The 20059-nt window shown below is 33.8% G+C and overlaps 1 protein-coding gene across 1 annotated transcript in view; it reads left to right on the forward strand.

The window, feature by feature from the left end:
- The window catches only part of LOC149806950 (N-lysine methyltransferase KMT5A-like), a 23640-nt gene continuing 3581 nt past the window's right edge, over nucleotides 1-20059 (forward strand). The window contains exons 1-7 of the mRNA XM_089960048.1: nucleotides 1-922; nucleotides 2647-2686; nucleotides 6714-6758; nucleotides 11039-11141; nucleotides 13443-13623; nucleotides 15432-15636; nucleotides 19501-19557. Of these exons, the coding sequence (XP_089816174.1) occupies nucleotides 2654-2686; nucleotides 6714-6758; nucleotides 11039-11141; nucleotides 13443-13623; nucleotides 15432-15636; nucleotides 19501-19545 (612 nt within the window). The 5' untranslated portion in view covers nucleotides 1-922; nucleotides 2647-2653 and the 3' untranslated portion in view covers nucleotides 19546-19557. The remainder of the gene's footprint in view (nucleotides 923-2646; nucleotides 2687-6713; nucleotides 6759-11038; nucleotides 11142-13442; nucleotides 13624-15431; nucleotides 15637-19500; nucleotides 19558-20059) is intronic.

Consider the following 20059-nt stretch of genomic DNA (forward strand, 5'->3'; position numbering starts at 1 on the left):
TTTATTTAACACTCTCCCCCTTAACTGGGGTCTCATCACGCAAAGACCCCAGTTACAAAAGACCCCACTTCCGAAAACCATAAAAATAAAATCTACTATCCCTGTTTTATTATAAAAAATAGTTTTTAAAAATGACCCCTATTTCACCTTTTACTTCGCTATGATCTCACACCGAAAAAAAGCATACCGTCTTCTGACCACAAAATTAGATATCCCGTCTTCGCGCATGCGCGTCTTTTGTTTCCGGCACCATGCTATGGAACTAGGCGAGAAGAAAATTTCGGAAATTTAGGAGCGGGTAGGTGCTTTTAAAGTCTTTTGTTAATACGCCTTCATTTAAAAAAAAATCATCTATGTCTGCCTCATTTTTTAATTAGGTTGATGTTCATTCAAGCGGAAGAAATTATATTTTGATATTGACTTTGAACGGTTCATACTTTTACCGGCTTAAAACATTTGCCGGGCGCAATATTTGTATTTGAATAGATTTCGTCGTTTTCAATCTGAAGAACAATAAAACATAATTTTAAAAAATGGTGGGTCAAATATTTATTAATATTGCTTTTGCAACAAAAGAAATGCTATATTATATGCTGGTTATACAAAGAGAACAGTAATAAATTGGGTTTAAGTGTGTCTGTTAAGTGTTATACAAATAATACAGCGGTTCCTAACCGGCAGTTTGATGTGTTTTGGTCATTGTTATGCATAATGTACATATTTATGGGATTTAGACAAGCTCAAAGCATTTTCTATACTTGCAGCAAAGCGTGACATAACTGTCAAGGAAACTTACGAAAACTGCATTATCAGCTACGTGATATCATGTGATATCAGTGGAATACAATGGCTGCTCCGAAACTATGTCATGATGATACTCAAAGACATTCATCAAATACACATATTAAGTCTATCTTTAGAGGTATATTGATACATGTAGACTAGATTTGAATCAGTAATTGATGAATGTTAACACTTTAAGTCTCCATTTTCTCAGTTGTTGACTGCTCACATGATTTGTATACATTATTAATAACTACAAGCATGAGACATATCTAATTAACAATTCCAATGAACTGGACATGGATTACTCTTAAGTTAATTAAAGTGCATGTCAACGTGGTCATGTAAGCTCATTTACTCTTATTAAATTAAATATTACTTATAATTCTATATATTTAGTACTACTATATTGTAACCAAATCAATTCAGTCATGATTGTTGAATGCTCAGCACTACCAAATGTCATCAAAAAACTTTAAAAGGAAATTTGTCATCATATAGACTTTATAGATACTACATTGGGTCAAGAAAAGAGGACGTAAAATATTGACTCATGATAATAGATTTATATAAATAAAATATTTAATATTTAGAGAAGAAAGAGAAGGAATAAGACAGTTCAAAGATACACAATGTTATGCTATACAAATTAATACATAAAAATCAGAAAAGTTTGCTTTATCTTTTTGCTTATCCTTATCTAAAAGAAAATATATTTAACTGAGTTAACATAGCAGCCTTACAAGGACAAAAATGTTTTTTTTCCTAGAATGCTGGAATATATTCACTATTGTGATAAAATTTAAGGTATATGGATGGAAAGTGCGACTGTAATCAGATTCACCTTCATCCACATATGCTTAAAATGACAAGTAATATTATAAATTATTTTAGACTACATTTTTGTTTTACCCAACTCAGAGTAGTATCGTCTGCAGAAAGTTCAGTGGAAGACATTGAATTCCTTAACTTAAGAAGTAAATCTTTGATAAATAGGAATCAAATAACAGAAGTCTGAGGAGCGCTGTGTGGTATGCCCATATTAATATTTTTACTTTCAGAAAGTTGACCATTTAAAGATACTTTTCGTACTTGGTTAAGTAATAAGTAAACACGTTTAGCGTGTTTTCATTATATTGATGGATTTTCAAGTGAAAGTTCATGGACTGTAAGATCAAATGTGTTTCTTATTAGTCAGCATGAAATAGTAAATCTTAACAAATAATGAAAAATCCTAGCTATGAGCTAACAATTATTTTTTTAAACCTATTGACTATTGAGATTAGAATTTTGACTTGAGATTATTGGGTCAAGGCTCAAATGACATGAGAAATTTTAAATAGATTAAGGACCCTGAAGTGGTTAAACACCTGTCCATTTGCACAGTGAGCATTTATTGTGCCATAAGTGCAGAATGTTGGTACTACTCAATTAACACAATCAACAAGTTGATTTACCATTTAAGGCATTGGCGACTTGAATTTTATTTGTTCAGTCTGACCAAAGTTCACTTGTTAACTGTTGTTATAGTGACTGATATTACTTTTCACTACTCCATTGCATCCATGACGGCTGTGGTTATTATGATAAGTTGGCAAATTTAGTAGCCACAGATTAGCGTTTATTTTTATTCCAGCAGAGTTGAAAAGTTTTAAGCTGTCATTTTATCGTACATCCATCACATACTTGACGTTAATATTAGACTGTAGGAGTGTTTGGCAAGGAGAGAATTTCCATTTTGTTCAGAGGATATAAAGGGTAACAAAAGATTTGTCAGGTAAACATGGATATTTCAGTTTCAGACTATTTTGTATGCATCACAAGTTGCTACAATCTTCTAAGCTGGAAATTTCTTCTTTTCAGAATCAAAATGACAGAGGCACTTACACGTGGTAAAAAGGCTGTAAGTTGACATTTTAAAGTTTTTAATGTTTCTGCAGTTTTGAACTTGCAAATTATGAATGGAGGCAATATGGAGAATGCAGCTGTTTTCTTTTCCGGCATTATATGTTGTGTTTCAGCAACTGACAGTTTATACCATGATAACTCTGAAGAAGAAAAAAGCAACATTAAACTGATAATTGCAATTGTTCATAACTTTACTTTTTTATTATTATTTTGCTTTTTTAAAGATATTTCCTAACAGTTTGAGAGCCTTATTTAAGCATATGAGTTCATTAGGGTTTTGACATAGCTATTTTTAGAATGGGAGATTTTCCATTAATAATATAGTGGCTATGCCAGCATGGTCATCAAACATGTAATTCCACCGGCAGATTCTGAACAGTCCACAGCATTGTCTTAATATTTATAAATAGTGTAGATTAATAAAAGTAAACATTTTAAGTCTTCCACTATTTTTTTTACCTATGAAAATATGGACCACAGACCTGCCAACTCTTATGATTTGGCCATAAGTCTTACGAAAATTACCTTTAAAATACAAGCTTAAGGCATACTAGCAAAAACAACGGGAAAATGATTGTTACCGAAAAATCCGGATAATTGGTTCATTTTTGTTACAGAATTTTAAAAAAATGGCGTCCAGAAAGCAATGCAGGTTTAAATTGAAAGAGAAAATAAACTTCTAAACAAGTGTTAACCCTTTACCTCATACAAGCGTCTTTTGACACCTCTACTCCATTGGCATAGATGCACCTTTTGACGCCTCTACAAGATTCGCATGGAAGCGCCTTTTGACGCCTGCTGTAAACAAAAGCCATTTTGAGCTAGTTTTCGTAGCGCCACCTTCAGGGAAACCCCCTATTAGATACTACATTCATTTCTGTGAATGACAGTTACGTCAGATCACATGGTCACTATTCATGCACTGGTCGATATCAGCTATTTAAAGTAACTGGGTCGTAATCTCCTCTCTCCAAAATGGCAGCCACGGATTTCATTCAGTACGTACAAAGTTTTCACGATTAGAATAACAACCACGAAAGATTCAATAAATTAGGTAAAGTCTCTGATATTGATGTAGGCAGCAATTAGTTTTTATAAATTATCAAATTCAGATGACTTAGTGATATAGACACACGCGAAAACCTTGTAAATTTTGAGTATCGGAAATAGCAGCTACAGTTGGTCACGCAGCCTCACTGACATGACGGTGAACAAGTTCTCTCAAGATTTTGAAGCTCATACAAAAATTCTTCTGTGAAAAATAATTACACAGCTATAACAATCGGACTTTACTCTTAAAGTTTTCCACATATAATATATGTGTACCAAAAATGTAAAATGGTTAAAATTGATTTTAAACGTAACATACACTACATTGCTTAACAGTTCACAGGCAGGATTTTATTCAGTACTTACGAAGTTTCACGATTAGAATCACAACCACGAAAGATTCAGTAACTTAGGTAAAGGCTCTAATATTTATGTAAGCAGCAATTAGTTTTTATTGATTATCAAATTCAGATAACTTAGTGATGTAGACGCAGCAGACGAAAAACATGTAAATTTCGAGTATGGGAAATGGCAGCTATGATCGGTCACGCGGCCTCACTAACATGACGGTGAATGAGTTCTCTCTCGATTTTAAAGCACATAAAATATTCTTCCGTGAAAAATAATTACACATCTATAACAATCGGACTTCACTTAAATTTGTCCACATTTAATATGTGTGTGCCAAAAATGTCAAATGGTTAAAATTGATGTTAAGCGTAACACCACTCATTGCTTAACAATTCACAGGCATGCGTATGCGGTCGGCTAGGTAACAGGTGTTCTATTTATAGCGTGCTGCACTTTGTCACTACGCTTTATGAGGTAAAGGGTTAATAATCAACACTGAAGAATAAAAAAGAATATTCAGATTCTTGTGAATAAAAGCTGGAAAGGACACAGTTACATTTATTGGACATCACATGCCAATTTGAGTATGCCTTGAGTTGGGAGATATGATTGCCGTCATCATATGAAATGGAAAATAATTTCCAAGAATTATATCAAGCTGAGAGATAGCAACGAGCCATTGAGCTGCATAGGATTTGGAACTTGAGTTTGTGCAACTGTACTAGTGGTAAATAAAGTCGACTCATACTTAACAAACTTTTCGGTTGAACATAATGTTTATCGTTGATGCGTCGAACTTTTAATTACGTTTTCCAGCTATACAGTAGCAATGATTGATATTTTGTTACACCTTACTGAAAACTGGTCGATCTTACAGAAAAATATCAACTGCCTTACTGAGATGGACTTGTCAGGGTTGGCAGGTCTGGGACCAGCAGGTCTTTTATACAAATACATTTTAAATTTACTTGATGGTGGACAACTTGATTTGGACAATATTTCAGCACTCCTGCCACTGTTTTGGGGAATTAGGCAAAAAAGGATAGTGGTACTTGGTACATATAAAATGCTATTTTATAATTTTATAATATTTGCTTGCGCTTCCATTTGTTTATAAACACACTACCCCTTACCGATTTTAAGAATGAAAAGTATCAAGCATATTTTAAAAAATGTACAAAACTTGGTCATTTCATTCCTAAGTATATAATTTCTAATCTTTCACTCGTAGGGCCCTAACACTGTCATCTTCTGTGTGTTTCAAACCAAACTAAACTATTGCATGGGACGGTCTATATTTTTTCAGACAATAGATGTGATGTAGTTTGTGGTTTTTGGTAATTGCTCTGAATAATTCCTTAACTCTTCAATAACTCGTCTTACTCTACTCCCGCTATGCACTCTTTGCACAGTTTGCATTATATCCAGGTCACCACTTTTGAGCAATAGTCTAAGCCTACATCCCGCACAACAAGTTAAAATGGCACAAAACATTGGTTGATTTCATGCCATTTTCTCATTATGCAGGCAGTTCAAGCAATCAGATTTTAAATTACATAGATTCATGAAATGCTGAAGGAGAAATTTACCTTAGAGACCCTTGAGAATCTTGTAGATCTTTTGAAGAAAATTGTAAATAAATGTTTTAAGAAAATGAATTGAGTTAATCTGAGTGTACATGATTCTGAGTTTGTTTCAAGTCTTTTACTTTTTAAATGCTCAGCGGAGATTTCCAGCAAAGAAAGGAATGTAATGGGCAAGAAAAATATGCTACTCTATTTGCAGTTTCACACAGGGTAAAGGTTGCAAGAGACATGACAAGTGGAATTAAAATTATTTCTTGAGCTGAAGTTTTGAATTGTTCAGTGTGAAGTCATAATGGATTTTATGGATTATAAATGACACAAGAAGCAAAATGGTTAATAAATTATTATTTTTCTCTTTATGCCTGAGTTTTGTTTCCGTGTGTTTCATACAATTTATACCATTATATACATAATTTTAATAACAACGTCTATGACAATTTCAGCTTAATTGAGGAATACAAAGCCAAAAATAGCTGATTTACTATAAGTAGCCTCCTCTATAAAGATAGGCAAGTCAAAGTGCTATCATTGAGACTAATGGGATACTGGCACTGATAAAACTAACAATTCTCTATGATCTCTCTGCATGTATGCTGTTGCGGAGCACCTAGCAGTTTGCCTCTGGAGTTAACTTTTGGGAGCTAAATTCCTTAGAACACTTTTATGCAAGAGTTGCACTTTTTTTAATTGTTCAATTCCATTTAGAAAAATATTGAAACTAGACATTACAAATATTGGATGCAGATAACAGTTTTTCTTGACAATGGACTGTAGTTGTTCTTGAAACCTGCAAAGGACAGTGAGCTGTCTGTCTGGTTGTTTACAGAGACATATGTTTGGTTTTAAACTCAAACAAGATGACAATATTAAGGCCCACCTGGCAACAACCGGGTTAGAAATTATAAATTGATAAATGAAATGAATTGCCTTGTTCTGCATTTTTTATATCCTTGATTCATTTTGATTTTAAAATTGGAGAGTAAGTGAATACTAGTATTAACATTCTTAATATCAAGCTGACAAAATATTTTGCAGCTAAAAGAAAGTTTGATGAGAAATTCTGCAGAGCCAAGATCAAAGGTAACTAATGATTTAACTAGCACAGTATATTTCCACTTTTATTATGCACTAATCTTAGGAAAAAACTTACCTTTATATTTGCAATGTTGCTTTCATTAGAATACTTTAGGTTCCTTGTTGACTTTGGATAATACATTTAATACTTCTTGTCCCTTTGCTTCAGTACATGTCAGTATATTATTGTAACATGCATCTGTGTAATATCCATGACTCCTACTTCATTGTTAAAGATTGAAACCAGATATGTATGTAGATTGTGCCAGCATGTTTGGAATTTTGATATTGGCCCTTAGGGTGGGTCTTTGGGCATGTGAGCCTGATATCCTTTGCATATAATACTATATATGATCTGGTGGTATCTTTGAAACTTTTGGTATCCCTCCCTGTAACCATGTTCAGAGATACTGCCAGTGCAAATCGTTCAAAATTTGTACTTGTTCATACATTTGCCTTGGAGATCAGTGATGTGCAAGAACTCTTGCAAATTACCGCATATACTTGTGAATAAGCCTGTTCACATATAAGCTGAAACCACCACCCATAACTGAACAGATAAAAACATAAAGTGCATGACTCATGTATAAGCTAACCCAAGATGACATCGATGCACACAGTAAGTTCTATATGCATTTATTTATGCTACCGTATGTTTTCGGACTGCAACAAATAATTAACAAGAACAAAGTTACTGTTAGTTCACATGACGACATGCAGCCATGAAGTAAAACAAGTATATTGTCTAATACCACGGAAAGGATAATGAATGAAAAACGGTCATTACTTGCCTATTTTGTCTATCTGATACATGTCCATCCACCAGAAAACACAGCCATACCTGTATTAGAGCCACGATTGTGTGCATATTTTCCAAAAGAACTGCCAATTTAGTAATCTTGCAATCCACTGTTTAACTATCTGCTAATCAGTGATCATTAAAGTCTACATTACAAACGCACGCAAGCTTTATTTCTGTGTAATTAAGATATTAATACAAACGAAATAAAAAGACTTTGGAATTATAATTCTTAAGATATTTAGAACAGAAACATTTTAGTATCGAGAGTAGAAATACTGGTACATGTATGATTTCTAATCTTAGAGCACCAAGGGTGAGAGGCTCCATATGGGGTGAGTTGTAGGCATGCCTAGCAAGGGTAAAAATAACAAGAAAGTTGAAAAATATGAGTCAACGTGATTAATATGTTGTATTTTTTAATAAAAAAAGTGATGTATTTGTTGTGGTTCTCTCTTTTTTTCCCCACCTAACCGAGGGTAGCTTCAAAGTGAGCAGAGCTGTGACTTGAAACAATGACTGCTCAAAGATTGTTTTGATGCATGTCCAAGATTTCAAGGTTTCTAGATGATAATTTTTAATAATATAACTTGCAGGATTTCTTTGACAGGTGTGTTCAGAAATAAAAAGCAGCCATCTGGATTTCATTAAAACAGCACACGATGTACCAAACATTTAGCACCCACAATCAAATTTTTTTATTGTCTACAAAGAGGTTTATTACCTGTAGAAAAATAACTATGTTTAAACCTTGGTATATAATGCCTTAGGGATAAGGGGTTTGTTTTGTTGCACAATGCCAGTGAATTTTACTAATCCATATCGACTCTGATGTATTGTTTAATGATATAAAGCAGAGATCATGGTTTTTAATCAAAGCCATAACTGTCACACCTGTTTGAAGTGGTTTCATGTGTAACAATGTCTACACTGACCAATCATATTTTTGTTAGCCAAATCAAGCTATTAAAATATAAAGTATAAATAAAATACCCACCACTATCAAAAGTTTATATACTGGATAGCTGTCATTGTGAAACTTAATATTGTTAGTGCTGTAATAATTGAGATGGATAAGTTTATCATACGTTATGCAACAAGCGAGGAGGCACTGCCTAGTTCATGGAGAGACTCTCCCTTGCCAAAATTGTCTCCAAAGAGGCCAGTAGGCCATCCACAGAAGCGACCTCGAATTAATGATTATGAGGATGCATCACAAAAAGAACTGCCTACTAAGAAAGCTGCTCTAGAGAGTGCTCGACCTGGTTCTGTATGTGGTCACTATAAACATTATACATTAAAGCAAAAGCAGGATATCATTAACAATGCAAAACTTATGGGAATTAGACCTACAACGGAAAAATTCAAAATTCCAAAATCCGCTGTGAGTACCTGGATGAAAATTGACTTTTCTGCAGATCTGAACTTGAACAGACATTTGCCTAAGTGTGGATGAACCATTTCATATGTACAAGTTATGGATGATGAGATAGCTCAATGGGTGCTCACTCAGTGTGACTTACAAATTCCAGCCAGTGTTGAGGAAATATGTATATATGCCAAGGAGCTTGTCTCAACAGAATTTCCGGAGAGCAAAATTCCGTGGCGACCAAATGAAGCAAAACTTTGTATCAGTTAAATAAACGGCAAACATGCTGTGAATTTTACATATAAAACGATGCAGCATATCTTCCTAGATTCCGTCCGAAAACATAAATTGTAGAAAAATTTATAGCAGAGCAATGTCCGAAAACTTACAAGGCATTTAAATATTATATTTCCCCGAAAACAATGGTGTCTGAAAACATAAGGTAAATACGGTAACTTATATTAGCAAAATTTATGTCTATGCCTTTTTCGGGGATGGAATTTGTGATTATTACAAGAATGTTATAAGTTTATATACTTTGCTTGAAAAGTCAGAAAATTTATTTGTTTCTGCCTAATTTAGATTTGTGTACAATTTAATCAGATGATGGCAAGATTTGGGCATTCACAGGTTGCTTTAACAGTAACCCGTACATTTTGACTCTACTTAATAGCTTGTTTATGCAGTATTGCATTAGAATTTTGTATCAATGCAGAATTAATTACATCTTTATTTGCCTTGAAATTGTAAATACCTTCCATATTAAAATGTGCTTCCAGTATGACAGCAACAATAGGGTTTGGTTACCGGTAAATGCTCACATTCAGGCTAGTGTGCATATTTATATTGAAGGTTTAAAGTTGCGCTGAATGAAGTACAGCCCTTGGATTCAAATCATAGGTACCACTGCACTAAACTTAAATAATATCTCCAAGTACAATAATGAAGTTTCAGAAATAATGTCGCAGAAATTATTACAGCAAAACCTGTTACGAGAGACAACCCCTTCTGCCAGCAAAAAACGGTCTCTCAAGACTGGTGGTTTCTCAACAGGTTTGTACAAAAAGACCAGTTTCCAAAGTCCAGTTGCAGAACAATTTCAAGAAAAATAACCAGTCACTGTACATATTCTATTCTTTATTAGAAGATCTTGCTAAACTATTGTATGCATTTATAAAGCAATAAAGATATCCTTCTATCATTAAACATGAAATCCCATAAAATTTTACATTTGATGATCACATGCACATGCATATCATACAGTTAATGAAATAAAAGAAAGCGTTATCTCATCCAGAAACATAATCATTTAAACAGAGACGAAAGTCAAAAGCTTAATTCAAAGAAGACACACAGAGATCAACTCTATAATAAACAAAGTGTGTAACCCAGTTGCACCAACTTGAATAGATGACAGCTTGTTGACTGGGATGTAATCACTATCACTGGGAATATATTAAAAAAATCACAAGCCAAGTTTAACACTATCAATCGAATCCCGCAGACAATTCTCACTTACTGGTTTAATAGTCGAGACCTTAGTCATCCCCATGCAATACGGATTAACTCTAAAGGGTTACGTATTAGAGAAATCATTATCGGGGTTTCAAAACCACCACCCCCCATTTCCTATGCGTACGTACATTATCAGTAGACCCCCCCCCCATACACAGGCGTACGCATTTGGGTTAACATCCCACCCCCACCATGCGTATGTACTAAAAATGGATGGCCCCTAACAGTAGACAAAGCAGAATACCATGCATAATTAACCGTTTACCTGATATGTATGGCTTTGTAGACAGATAATATACATTTAGCAAAGTTATACAGTGAAGTATGCTATAAATAGAATACCTATTATTTTGTAACCTAATTGACTTCATACACATAGGCCTACCAATTAATTGTTGACAAACATTTGCCCAGAATACACATTTAAAGGGGCTGGGGGCATGTAATTTAAAATAAGTTATAGCCCAATAAGTGCTATAGCCACCAATTATGAAATCTTTAAAAAAATGTAGACTAGTCTATTATGCAGATAATTCTGGATTCTGACCATTAGATGATTTTAAGTCTAGTTTGACTCTTTATTGGACCTTTTTTTTGTTTTAGGCTGGCATGAGAAACCTTTCACCCAAAGAATGGGCCCGGTACTGGTGTGAGACGGGGCTGGATCAAGATGGGTTCGAAAAAAGATACATATCCAGTTATGTTGGTGAGTAAATTTAAATTTACCTTGTATGTGACTAAAGACAGAATAATATAAACCTCCATGCGTCTTTTATGGCCATGTGTGCTTTCAACACTAATACAGTGTAATGTGTTTTATCCATGTTCATGATGATTGGGTTTTTGTGCAACTGAGTCACTATTTTGGGGACCCCAGTTTTAAGCATGTGCATACACTATAGGCATTTGGGACCCCAATTTTAAGAGTGTTATGGGACCCCATTTTCAGCTTTGTGTGTCTGGGGTGATGGGACCCCAATTTCCAGTTTTAACAGTTTTTTTTTATACATTTGGATTTGTGATCGAACTTTTAGCACTGTTTGGGATTTAAATCACATTATTATACTTTTTTTTCAATTTTCATTTTGTATTCTAGGGAAATAAACTATTTGTGCATACATGATATGCATTTGGGACCCCATTTTTAACTGGCGTTTATGGGACCCCAGTTTCAGCTTTGTGTGTCTGGGATAATGTGACCCCAATTTCCAGTTTGAACACTTTTTGTTTTTTTTCTTTCTTAAATTATTGCTTGTGTTAAAGCAGATACCTATTAAAAATGTCAACAAATGCCATGGGCTGGTGACTACAAAATAATCACAAGCCCCAACTAAAATTCCACAAGCCCGGATTACAATTAAATGCCTGTCGAGTACGGATAGTTAATCTTTTAAACAACACGAAGCAACTGTTCAAAAAACAAGCACATACGTATTATTGTCTGTCAGCCAATCTATTCCATTGATAAAATCATACTGAAAAGCATAGGTCAATTAACTAATTGGAAGGTTCAATTCAATGTGTCGAATATCTTAACATAAAGATGGTCTCCTGTTTGATGGTACACACAGAAATGACATCATTAGCCAATAAATTGTTTGCCATATGTGTCCAGAATCAAATCCTCCTCTCCTCCCCCCCACTTCTTTTTGCTGGCATGCTTCACAAAGAAAACTGTCAAAGAAAGCGTTCTGAAATTTAGTTTTACTTGTTTTGCTTCCTAAATCACCTTCAACACTTGGACACTATTCAAGCTACTCACTGCCATAAAAATCATGCTTTTCATTTTATGTATATGGGGTAAAATCTGACTTCAAAAGAAAAGTTGTCGCCATTGACAAACTAGTCAGTATTCTTTAATACAGTTTGCTTAAGCACCTGTTACCCAAAAATCAGACCCAGCATTGATGTGAAACTGGGTTCAACCAAGATGTGTTAGAAACAAATATGTATATATATATATATATATATATATATATATATATATATATATATATATATATATATATATATATATATATATATATCTGGTTATGTTGGTGAGTAGTTTAAATTTATCTTAGTGGTTGAGACAAAACAAAATAATATAAAACTCCAGGAGTCATTTAAGGCTTTGTGTTCTTTCAGCATTAATCATGTGCTTTATCCATGTTCATGGTGATCAGGTTTTGTTGCACTTGAGGCATTGCATTTAAAGTATGTGCAAACACTATATATTCATTTGGGACCCCAATTTTAAGTGTTGATGGGACCTCAGTTTCAACTTTGTGTGTCTGGGATGATGGGACCCCATTTTCCAGTTGGAACACTTTTTACATGCATCTAGCATCTGTTTGATTTACCTTTTTTAGGTTGTTCCATTTGGTTACCTTTTTTACCTGTGCGAATTAGCACAGTGGGATCACCCACTAGTCTTCAAATGCACCACATTAGCTATTGTGAGCCAGTTAAGTAAATCATGCAATAGTGGTTTATACCTGACCTTTTTGCCTTTTAATTGCCTTATTTAAACTGCCAGAAGGAGTTTTACATCAACTTTAGTCATGACTGCTTACCATTTATACATGCTACATGTAATGGGTATATGCTGAAGTATTTATTTTTGTTCTATTTTCGAAGATTACTTAAAATCATATTTTTTAAAACAAAGTGTCAGGGGTTTTGGGAATAGAAATCCTGGTTTTAGCATGACATGCTATGTTATGGCAGGTCAACATCTTAAAAATAAATTTCTACATTTCATCAGCATAATCTGAGCTTTATCAGGTAAAATTAGATTTTTTCAATACACCTGACGAGCTCCTCGCTTATTTGAAATTAGAGAGGTCCCGGGTGTCAGGCTATTGGATTTTTGAACTATGTGTAACATCCTTACAAAATAATGCTTAATTTTATTACACAAAATATATCCTCATAAAATTCTAGTTTTAAGCTTTGGTTATTAGGAACACCTTTGCTTGCTTATTTTAATTTTTAATTTGTTGCTTTTGCCTTTTGCCCATTATAGGTTATGGTGTCTTTGCAAATGTGGCATTCAACAGAGGTGATTTTCTACTTGAGTATGTAGGGGAAAGGATTGACACATTAGAGGCTGAGAGAAGGGAGAAAAGATATAGCAGGAAACAACGAAATCATAAATACAACAGATGTTATCTCTTTGGCTTTAAATATCACCAGAAGACACATTAGTAAGTTTCAGCTAATATAATTATTATATATCTAAGATTTAATACAATTATCAGGGCTGAAACTGCAAGGATTTGTGGGCTAAAAAGTCTACAATTAAAACCTCATGCAGCAAGTACAGAGAGAAATTCAAATAGACGAAAATTGCTGATAACACCTAAAATTTCTCCATGTGATAGTAAATTGTTCCTTGAATCAGAACATAGCTTCAACCTTGAAATTGCAGGATAATATGAGTGCTATATGTAGGTATATTTTTTTGTACTTATTATTTAGTGTTTAGCATAAAACAGGCTTTTTTTTGGTCTGTTTTATGTTGCAAATGAGAAATAAATCAATGCACAAATTCCAATTTCTGCAATCAGTTTAGTGAAAGTTGTATTGCTAGCTGGAAATTTGAATGGAAATGGAACCTATAATCAGCAATTAAGCTTTGATTCATTAGTGTTTGCTATAAACTGCCACACTGCAGACATTGTAGCGATATGACTGAAAAATTGTTAAAGCTACGTTAAAAATCCAAATCACACACACACACATTAGTGTTTGCTTACAATGAGTACACATTTTCACCAGCAGAGTGGCTCCATTAACCTGTGCAACCAATCAGGTGAAAGTGGCTTCTTCCCTGCATGCCATTCAAAACATGGTATAGAGTAGAGGTCATATCAGAGACAAAAAACAAATCCTTTCAGCCAAGTAATTTGTTTGGGAATTGTGTACTAATTGTTGTATATAATAGTTGCAATCTTTTAATTCAGTCTAATTAAATTAGATTTTTTGGGGCATGTTTAAATTAACTGGCTGTGTGCATGATGTTGAACACCTTTCAAGTTACACTGAAAGTCTCTTCATGCAATTTTCTTACAGCAAAAAGTTTTATACAATTTATTTATACATAATCCCCAAATTTAGCTGAACAAGAGTTACTGTCCTTTTTCACTCCTAGTAGATCTTCAGCACTTAACATTTTGGTCATACTTAGTTTGAAAATAAACGGAGAATAGCTTCTAGTGGTACATTCATTTGATTTTTAGTCGGAATTCAAAAGAACACTTTTTCAGGACCGCTTTAATTAAGATGACTGAGTTCACAGACTGATTTCAGTTTATCAGGGTTGTGGGTGTTGGCAATAATAGACCTCCTTCTCCACCAAATATTGAACTTGGATAAAGAGATCATGGGCTTATTATTGCTGATGAATATTCAGATTTTCTCCAGATACATGTCATAGACTAAGAAAATTTTGTATTCAATCAGCGGTGTAGAAAATTGCGTATTAACACTGGAAAGGATGATAATGAAGTATTTTTAAAGCCCATTCTCTATATATTAGGATTATTTAGGCAAATGCAGATGAAAGTGAGATAAGAATGAGTAATAAGGACCATTCAGATGTTCTGAATTCAGTAAACAAACTCACCACCTTGCAGTGGTCCATAGCATCATTGAGGTGTAAAGCCCAACACTCTAAGACTTGCATTGTAAAGACATCTGCACAGAGACGTAATTATACATGTACTAAATTGAACTATTTCAGTGCATTAAAGATCAGACAAAAGGCCACTAGTGTCTTGCAGATCTGTCCCTTAAAATTTGATGTAGACATGTGGGCATTGTAATTATAATTTAAGAACTTGTTATGTCATAGGGTGGCTGGTATTCCCTATTCAGCTCTAGTATCTAGGTTAATGTGACTTGACAGTTTTGTTTTAGTAGATAGCATGGACAGATCTTTGCTATGATTGTTGATCTATTTAGAGGATTGGAAGATGTAGCTTTTTGTAAGTTGCATTTTCTTTTACTTTAGTATAGATGCAACATCTACAAGAGGACACGTGTGCCAATTTGTGAATGATGCTGCAGACCGCACAAAATCATGCAATGCACGTATGAAATTGGAGGTGTACAATTCTTACCCAAGGCTTTGTCTCTTTGCAACCAGAAATATTGACAGTGGTGAGGAGATTAGATATGACTATGGAGATGGAAAGAACTTGTACTGGCGGAATAAGGTAGCGCATTCATATTTAATTTATCCCCATCCCGCAAATTGTTGAGTGATATATATATATTGGGAAACTTCTTCAAAAGCTCATCATGTCTCTCTATAATTTATTGATACAGTTATGGCATTTTAATAAAGTCTTGTATTCAAGTTTATGACCACAAGACCTTATATAAGTTTCAGGGTCTTTGTCCTCAAAATTTTGTTAAATTAAAACATTTGCACAGTGTATTAATACTTGAGTTGTAAAGTGGTGGTTCTTATCAGGCTTTGGATAATTATGGAATACATATGTACATGTGTACCATTGAAACAAGTAGACAGAATTAACTTGTCCCGAAACAAGATCAATATTGTCCAAGACATAACAAAAGTGTAATTCTCCAACAACATAATGTATTAAATTGATAAACAAAATATGCGACTGATATGCTGGAGTGAACAGATACTATTTGATGTTTGCAATTTCAGATTGGTGTGTGAGTTTTCATCACTGTAATATAAATAAAATAAAATATGTACCATTGCAATTACTAGAGAGTTAACTCCTGATGAAAATAATAGTAAAGATTAAGAGAGTAGTTTTGATAAACCCTTGATTTTGATGTTTGGTCATGTAAACCCCTTGAACATGAAAAGTTGAAAAACTTACATTTGCGTTCACATCTCATTTATTAAAAATCTTGAAGTTTTCTAATATCTGATTTAGTACTATTAAAGTTTCATATTTACCTATTTAATCATTTTGGGATAAGTTGATAACTAACCGTCATTCTAATCCTTCTTTGCATGACACGTTAATTTCTTCAGATAAACATTGTCTTATCCCTGGCCTTATGGCCAGACCAATAGGTTTTTACTTGAAAATTTTCAAACCTAGTTTAGGTCACTATCAGTTAACCAGTCCATGCAAATTACTGATGAAGCATTGTGAATATTGACTTAGCTGTCTGTTTTGATGAGGAAATGCGTGTTCAGTTACAAATGGATCATGGATCCCAAATGCTCATGGAAGTCCAGATCAATGTGTGGTTTGTGTAATAACCTGGCTGTACATGTTCCGATGTTTACTAGGAAACCTTGGACAAATGTTCCTAGGAAAAACCTCGGAGTATTGGTTGCTGACTTTCCTATGTAATAGTCCAAGGACAAATTTTTTTTATACCAATGTCCACGATTTTTACTCTCAAAAGTCTAAGGTTGACCTCGGACTTCTAAAGTTTTTTGTAACCAATACTCTGAGGTTTCCTAGGAATCCTCAGAGATATCCATGGTTTCCAAGCATTCTGAGAATTCATCGGATATATTGTACAAGGATTACTTGTACATAGCATCTGAGGATTCGTCAGACATATTGTCCAAGGAATTCTCGGACAAGACAACTCCCTGACATAAAACATCAGACCAAGAATTGAATCAATATTACAGAATATAAAAATACATTTTATTGTCAGAAAACACTGAAGTGTTTGGTGCATTTTTCCAAAATCATTTTGAAAGGGATTAAACTTCATTGTAACTGTGCTTATTATCAGCTGTCATACGAAAAATGATAATTAAAAATAGTGCCATGCTAAACATCCATGTAATTTTTGCTCAAACTACGTTGTATATTTATAATTATTATTTTTGTAACTAATGTGACAAATAAACAGTGCCATGCAATTTTTCAGAAAACATTTGTACACTAACATTGTAATAGTGCATTATCCTTCTAAACTGGTATTTTAAATTATTATTCCTGTAACTAACAATCAAAAAAAATTGCGAAAAATGTCATGTGACCCTTTAAGCATTGAAGACTTTACTTTAGATTCAGTCATTAGAAAATATATTTTTTACAGTTGTCATGTGTGGTTACAGGGCATTAGAATTGGGACCACTGTGTTAAACTAATGTGATTGTATGAAGTGATTATGAATACTAAGAATTTTTCTAACTGGGGGATTGCAGCATGTATATAGGTTTCGGATCTTTATCTCATATTTTTGTCTCCAAAAATATGTGATCTGTTTGGCACCATGTTGCCTGAACTGAAATGGTACACTGTAAAACCCATATCAATCAGTCAACATTACTAAAGCCAAGTTTTTACTCAAATCCCTGACTTGTAAGTTGTTTTGGTAATGACAAACATTATTCATTTTAATAAACTGTTAAAATAAGTTCTGAATAAATATGTAGAAATCTCTTAGTGCACAGTTAAATCAGACCGAGTCCATTTCCTAGCTAAAAAAATGTTATCAGTCTACATTTCCGAGCTATGTCCAAGCTACAAAATGACTAAGTTCTTATTTCCTATGATTTTCCGAGCCAAAAATAAACATTATCATGTCCAAGGCTTTGTCCAAGGTATTTCCTTCTTTTTTTAAATTATATTTGAGATAATGTCTGAGGGTTGCTGATAAAACCATGGACAAAATATCAGCATTGTCCAAGGTTTTCCAGGTTTTCCTAGGAAAACCATAGAAAAACCTCGGACTTCCAAGGTTTTAGGTCAAAATTCCAAGTATAACCTCTGAAAATGTACAGCTGGTTAGATCTCATTTTCAGATGAGAGGAAGATTGGGGAGTAGGCTATTTTCTTACATATGGGAAGAAGAAAAAAATAAACCCGTCACATGCAAACAAGTTGGAATCCTGAACAATTATTCATACCTTCCTTGCATGAAGACAGATTCTGAGAAAATTTCTGTCAGCAGCAAATCCCCTCCAGGTGCAGCTGGTGGATCAAAACTCACATTTGAGACTGATCTACCTCCCAAGCAATCACAATTAAATGTCTTAAGGACTGATACAAATGAATGTCTTGAATCAAATTTGTGCAAAAAGTTAAAAGGTTAGTCCTTTTCTACATTAATTTTTTGTACACTTTTCATCACAGAACTACAAACAGAGTACCTCAAGAAGCATTCATGATACAGGTGACTTGGAGGGTTTTTGTTTGTTTCTGTCTTGTACTTGTTGCATTTCTAAGCATAGCTTGCCAGTTTACTTTTTGAGTTAATTGAATTTGTTGTTAAGTTTTTGCTTTGGATACAAATGGATCGTTGTGTGCATGTTTAAGACTGAAAAATTATTTTATATCAGAGGTGACCTATAATTTTGTTCTTGGCAAGGTTGTAAAGTTGGTTCAAGTAGAACGGCAGCAATAAGTTGATGCAGTTTCTTCCTCGCTCTTCCACAATACCTGGAAGACTATAAAAATCTATCATGAAATGCAGATAGTGAAATGTATTGTTTGACATAGTCTTTTCAGTGGCTTAGTTTTTCCTGCTTTTTTGTCAGACTGCATATTTTCCCATACTTTTTTCAAAATGACCCTTCCATCCCAGTTTTGGTATGATTAAATTGGCTGTTAAGAACCTGTTTTGATTGAAAGTTATGAACATAGTTCAAATGAGGGTTTCATTACTCTCAGCTGTTAACAAAATTTGCTATTCTTGATAAAAAAATATCCCTATTTTCCACTATAATTTCTCTATTTATTTTAAAACAACCCCCCTTTATCCCTTTTATTTCGCAAAGGGTTGCTGGAAAGACTTTATGCATGTTAAGAATGTCGTATTTAGGCTCCAAGAGAATACTCTCCATCAAGAAATGTAGGTAATATGATTTACTGACTGCAAGCATCTGACCAATCAGATGCAAGTTTTGAAATGAGCACGAGTTCAAGCATGATGATGATTTATAATCTTGAGGCCTAATGACAAATTTACATTCTGTCTCACCTATCTGAACTCTTATACATAACATTATGAATTTTATTAATATTTCATATTACTGTTTTGAAAGATCATATCTGATAAACACTCTACAATGGAGGTACCATTTTTGTCCATGTTGACAAGTGTGACATTCATATTTTCAGATGATGACTTGGATAAAGATATTGACTTGGACCCTTTTGATTTAAACTCCAGTCAAGGTATTTTTTAAATGATATTCTGGTGTATTTTCAACAATACATGTCTGTTTCTAAAGTTAATTTAATAAGTGTTTAATTTGCTAGTTAAATTGTTAGTAAGAACAAATATAATAGTCACATTTTCCATCACAACATGACATCATATATTTTGTCAGCATACTTTGCAATCTTCTGTTTCAGTTGGGTCTCTGTGTTATATTGCTTATGTTTATATATATCTGACCCGTTGGGTCTTCTTCTTGACCTGCTGGGGTCTCTGCTGCTACTGACCAGAGGCTTATCTTCTGGCTTCAAGGTGAGGGAGTTCAGTAGTTAAATATTTAAAGCACTAAGTCATTCTGGCAAACAACTGTTTATATCCAGATATTCACATACTAAAGTTCTGTCACTTATCCAAGTTCTACACTACAGTTTAGCTACATGGTTTCTTGATATAGTTGTCCAATCTCATAATATCTATCACTCCACTATATCTATTAGGTATTCTATCTCTTTTATCAAG

Source organism: Sinohyriopsis cumingii, chromosome 1, assembly GCF_028554795.1.
Source record: "Sinohyriopsis cumingii isolate HCF-2022 chromosome 1, ASM2855479v2, whole genome shotgun sequence".
Classification (NCBI taxonomy): Eukaryota; Metazoa; Mollusca; class Bivalvia; order Unionida; family Unionidae; genus Sinohyriopsis; species Sinohyriopsis cumingii.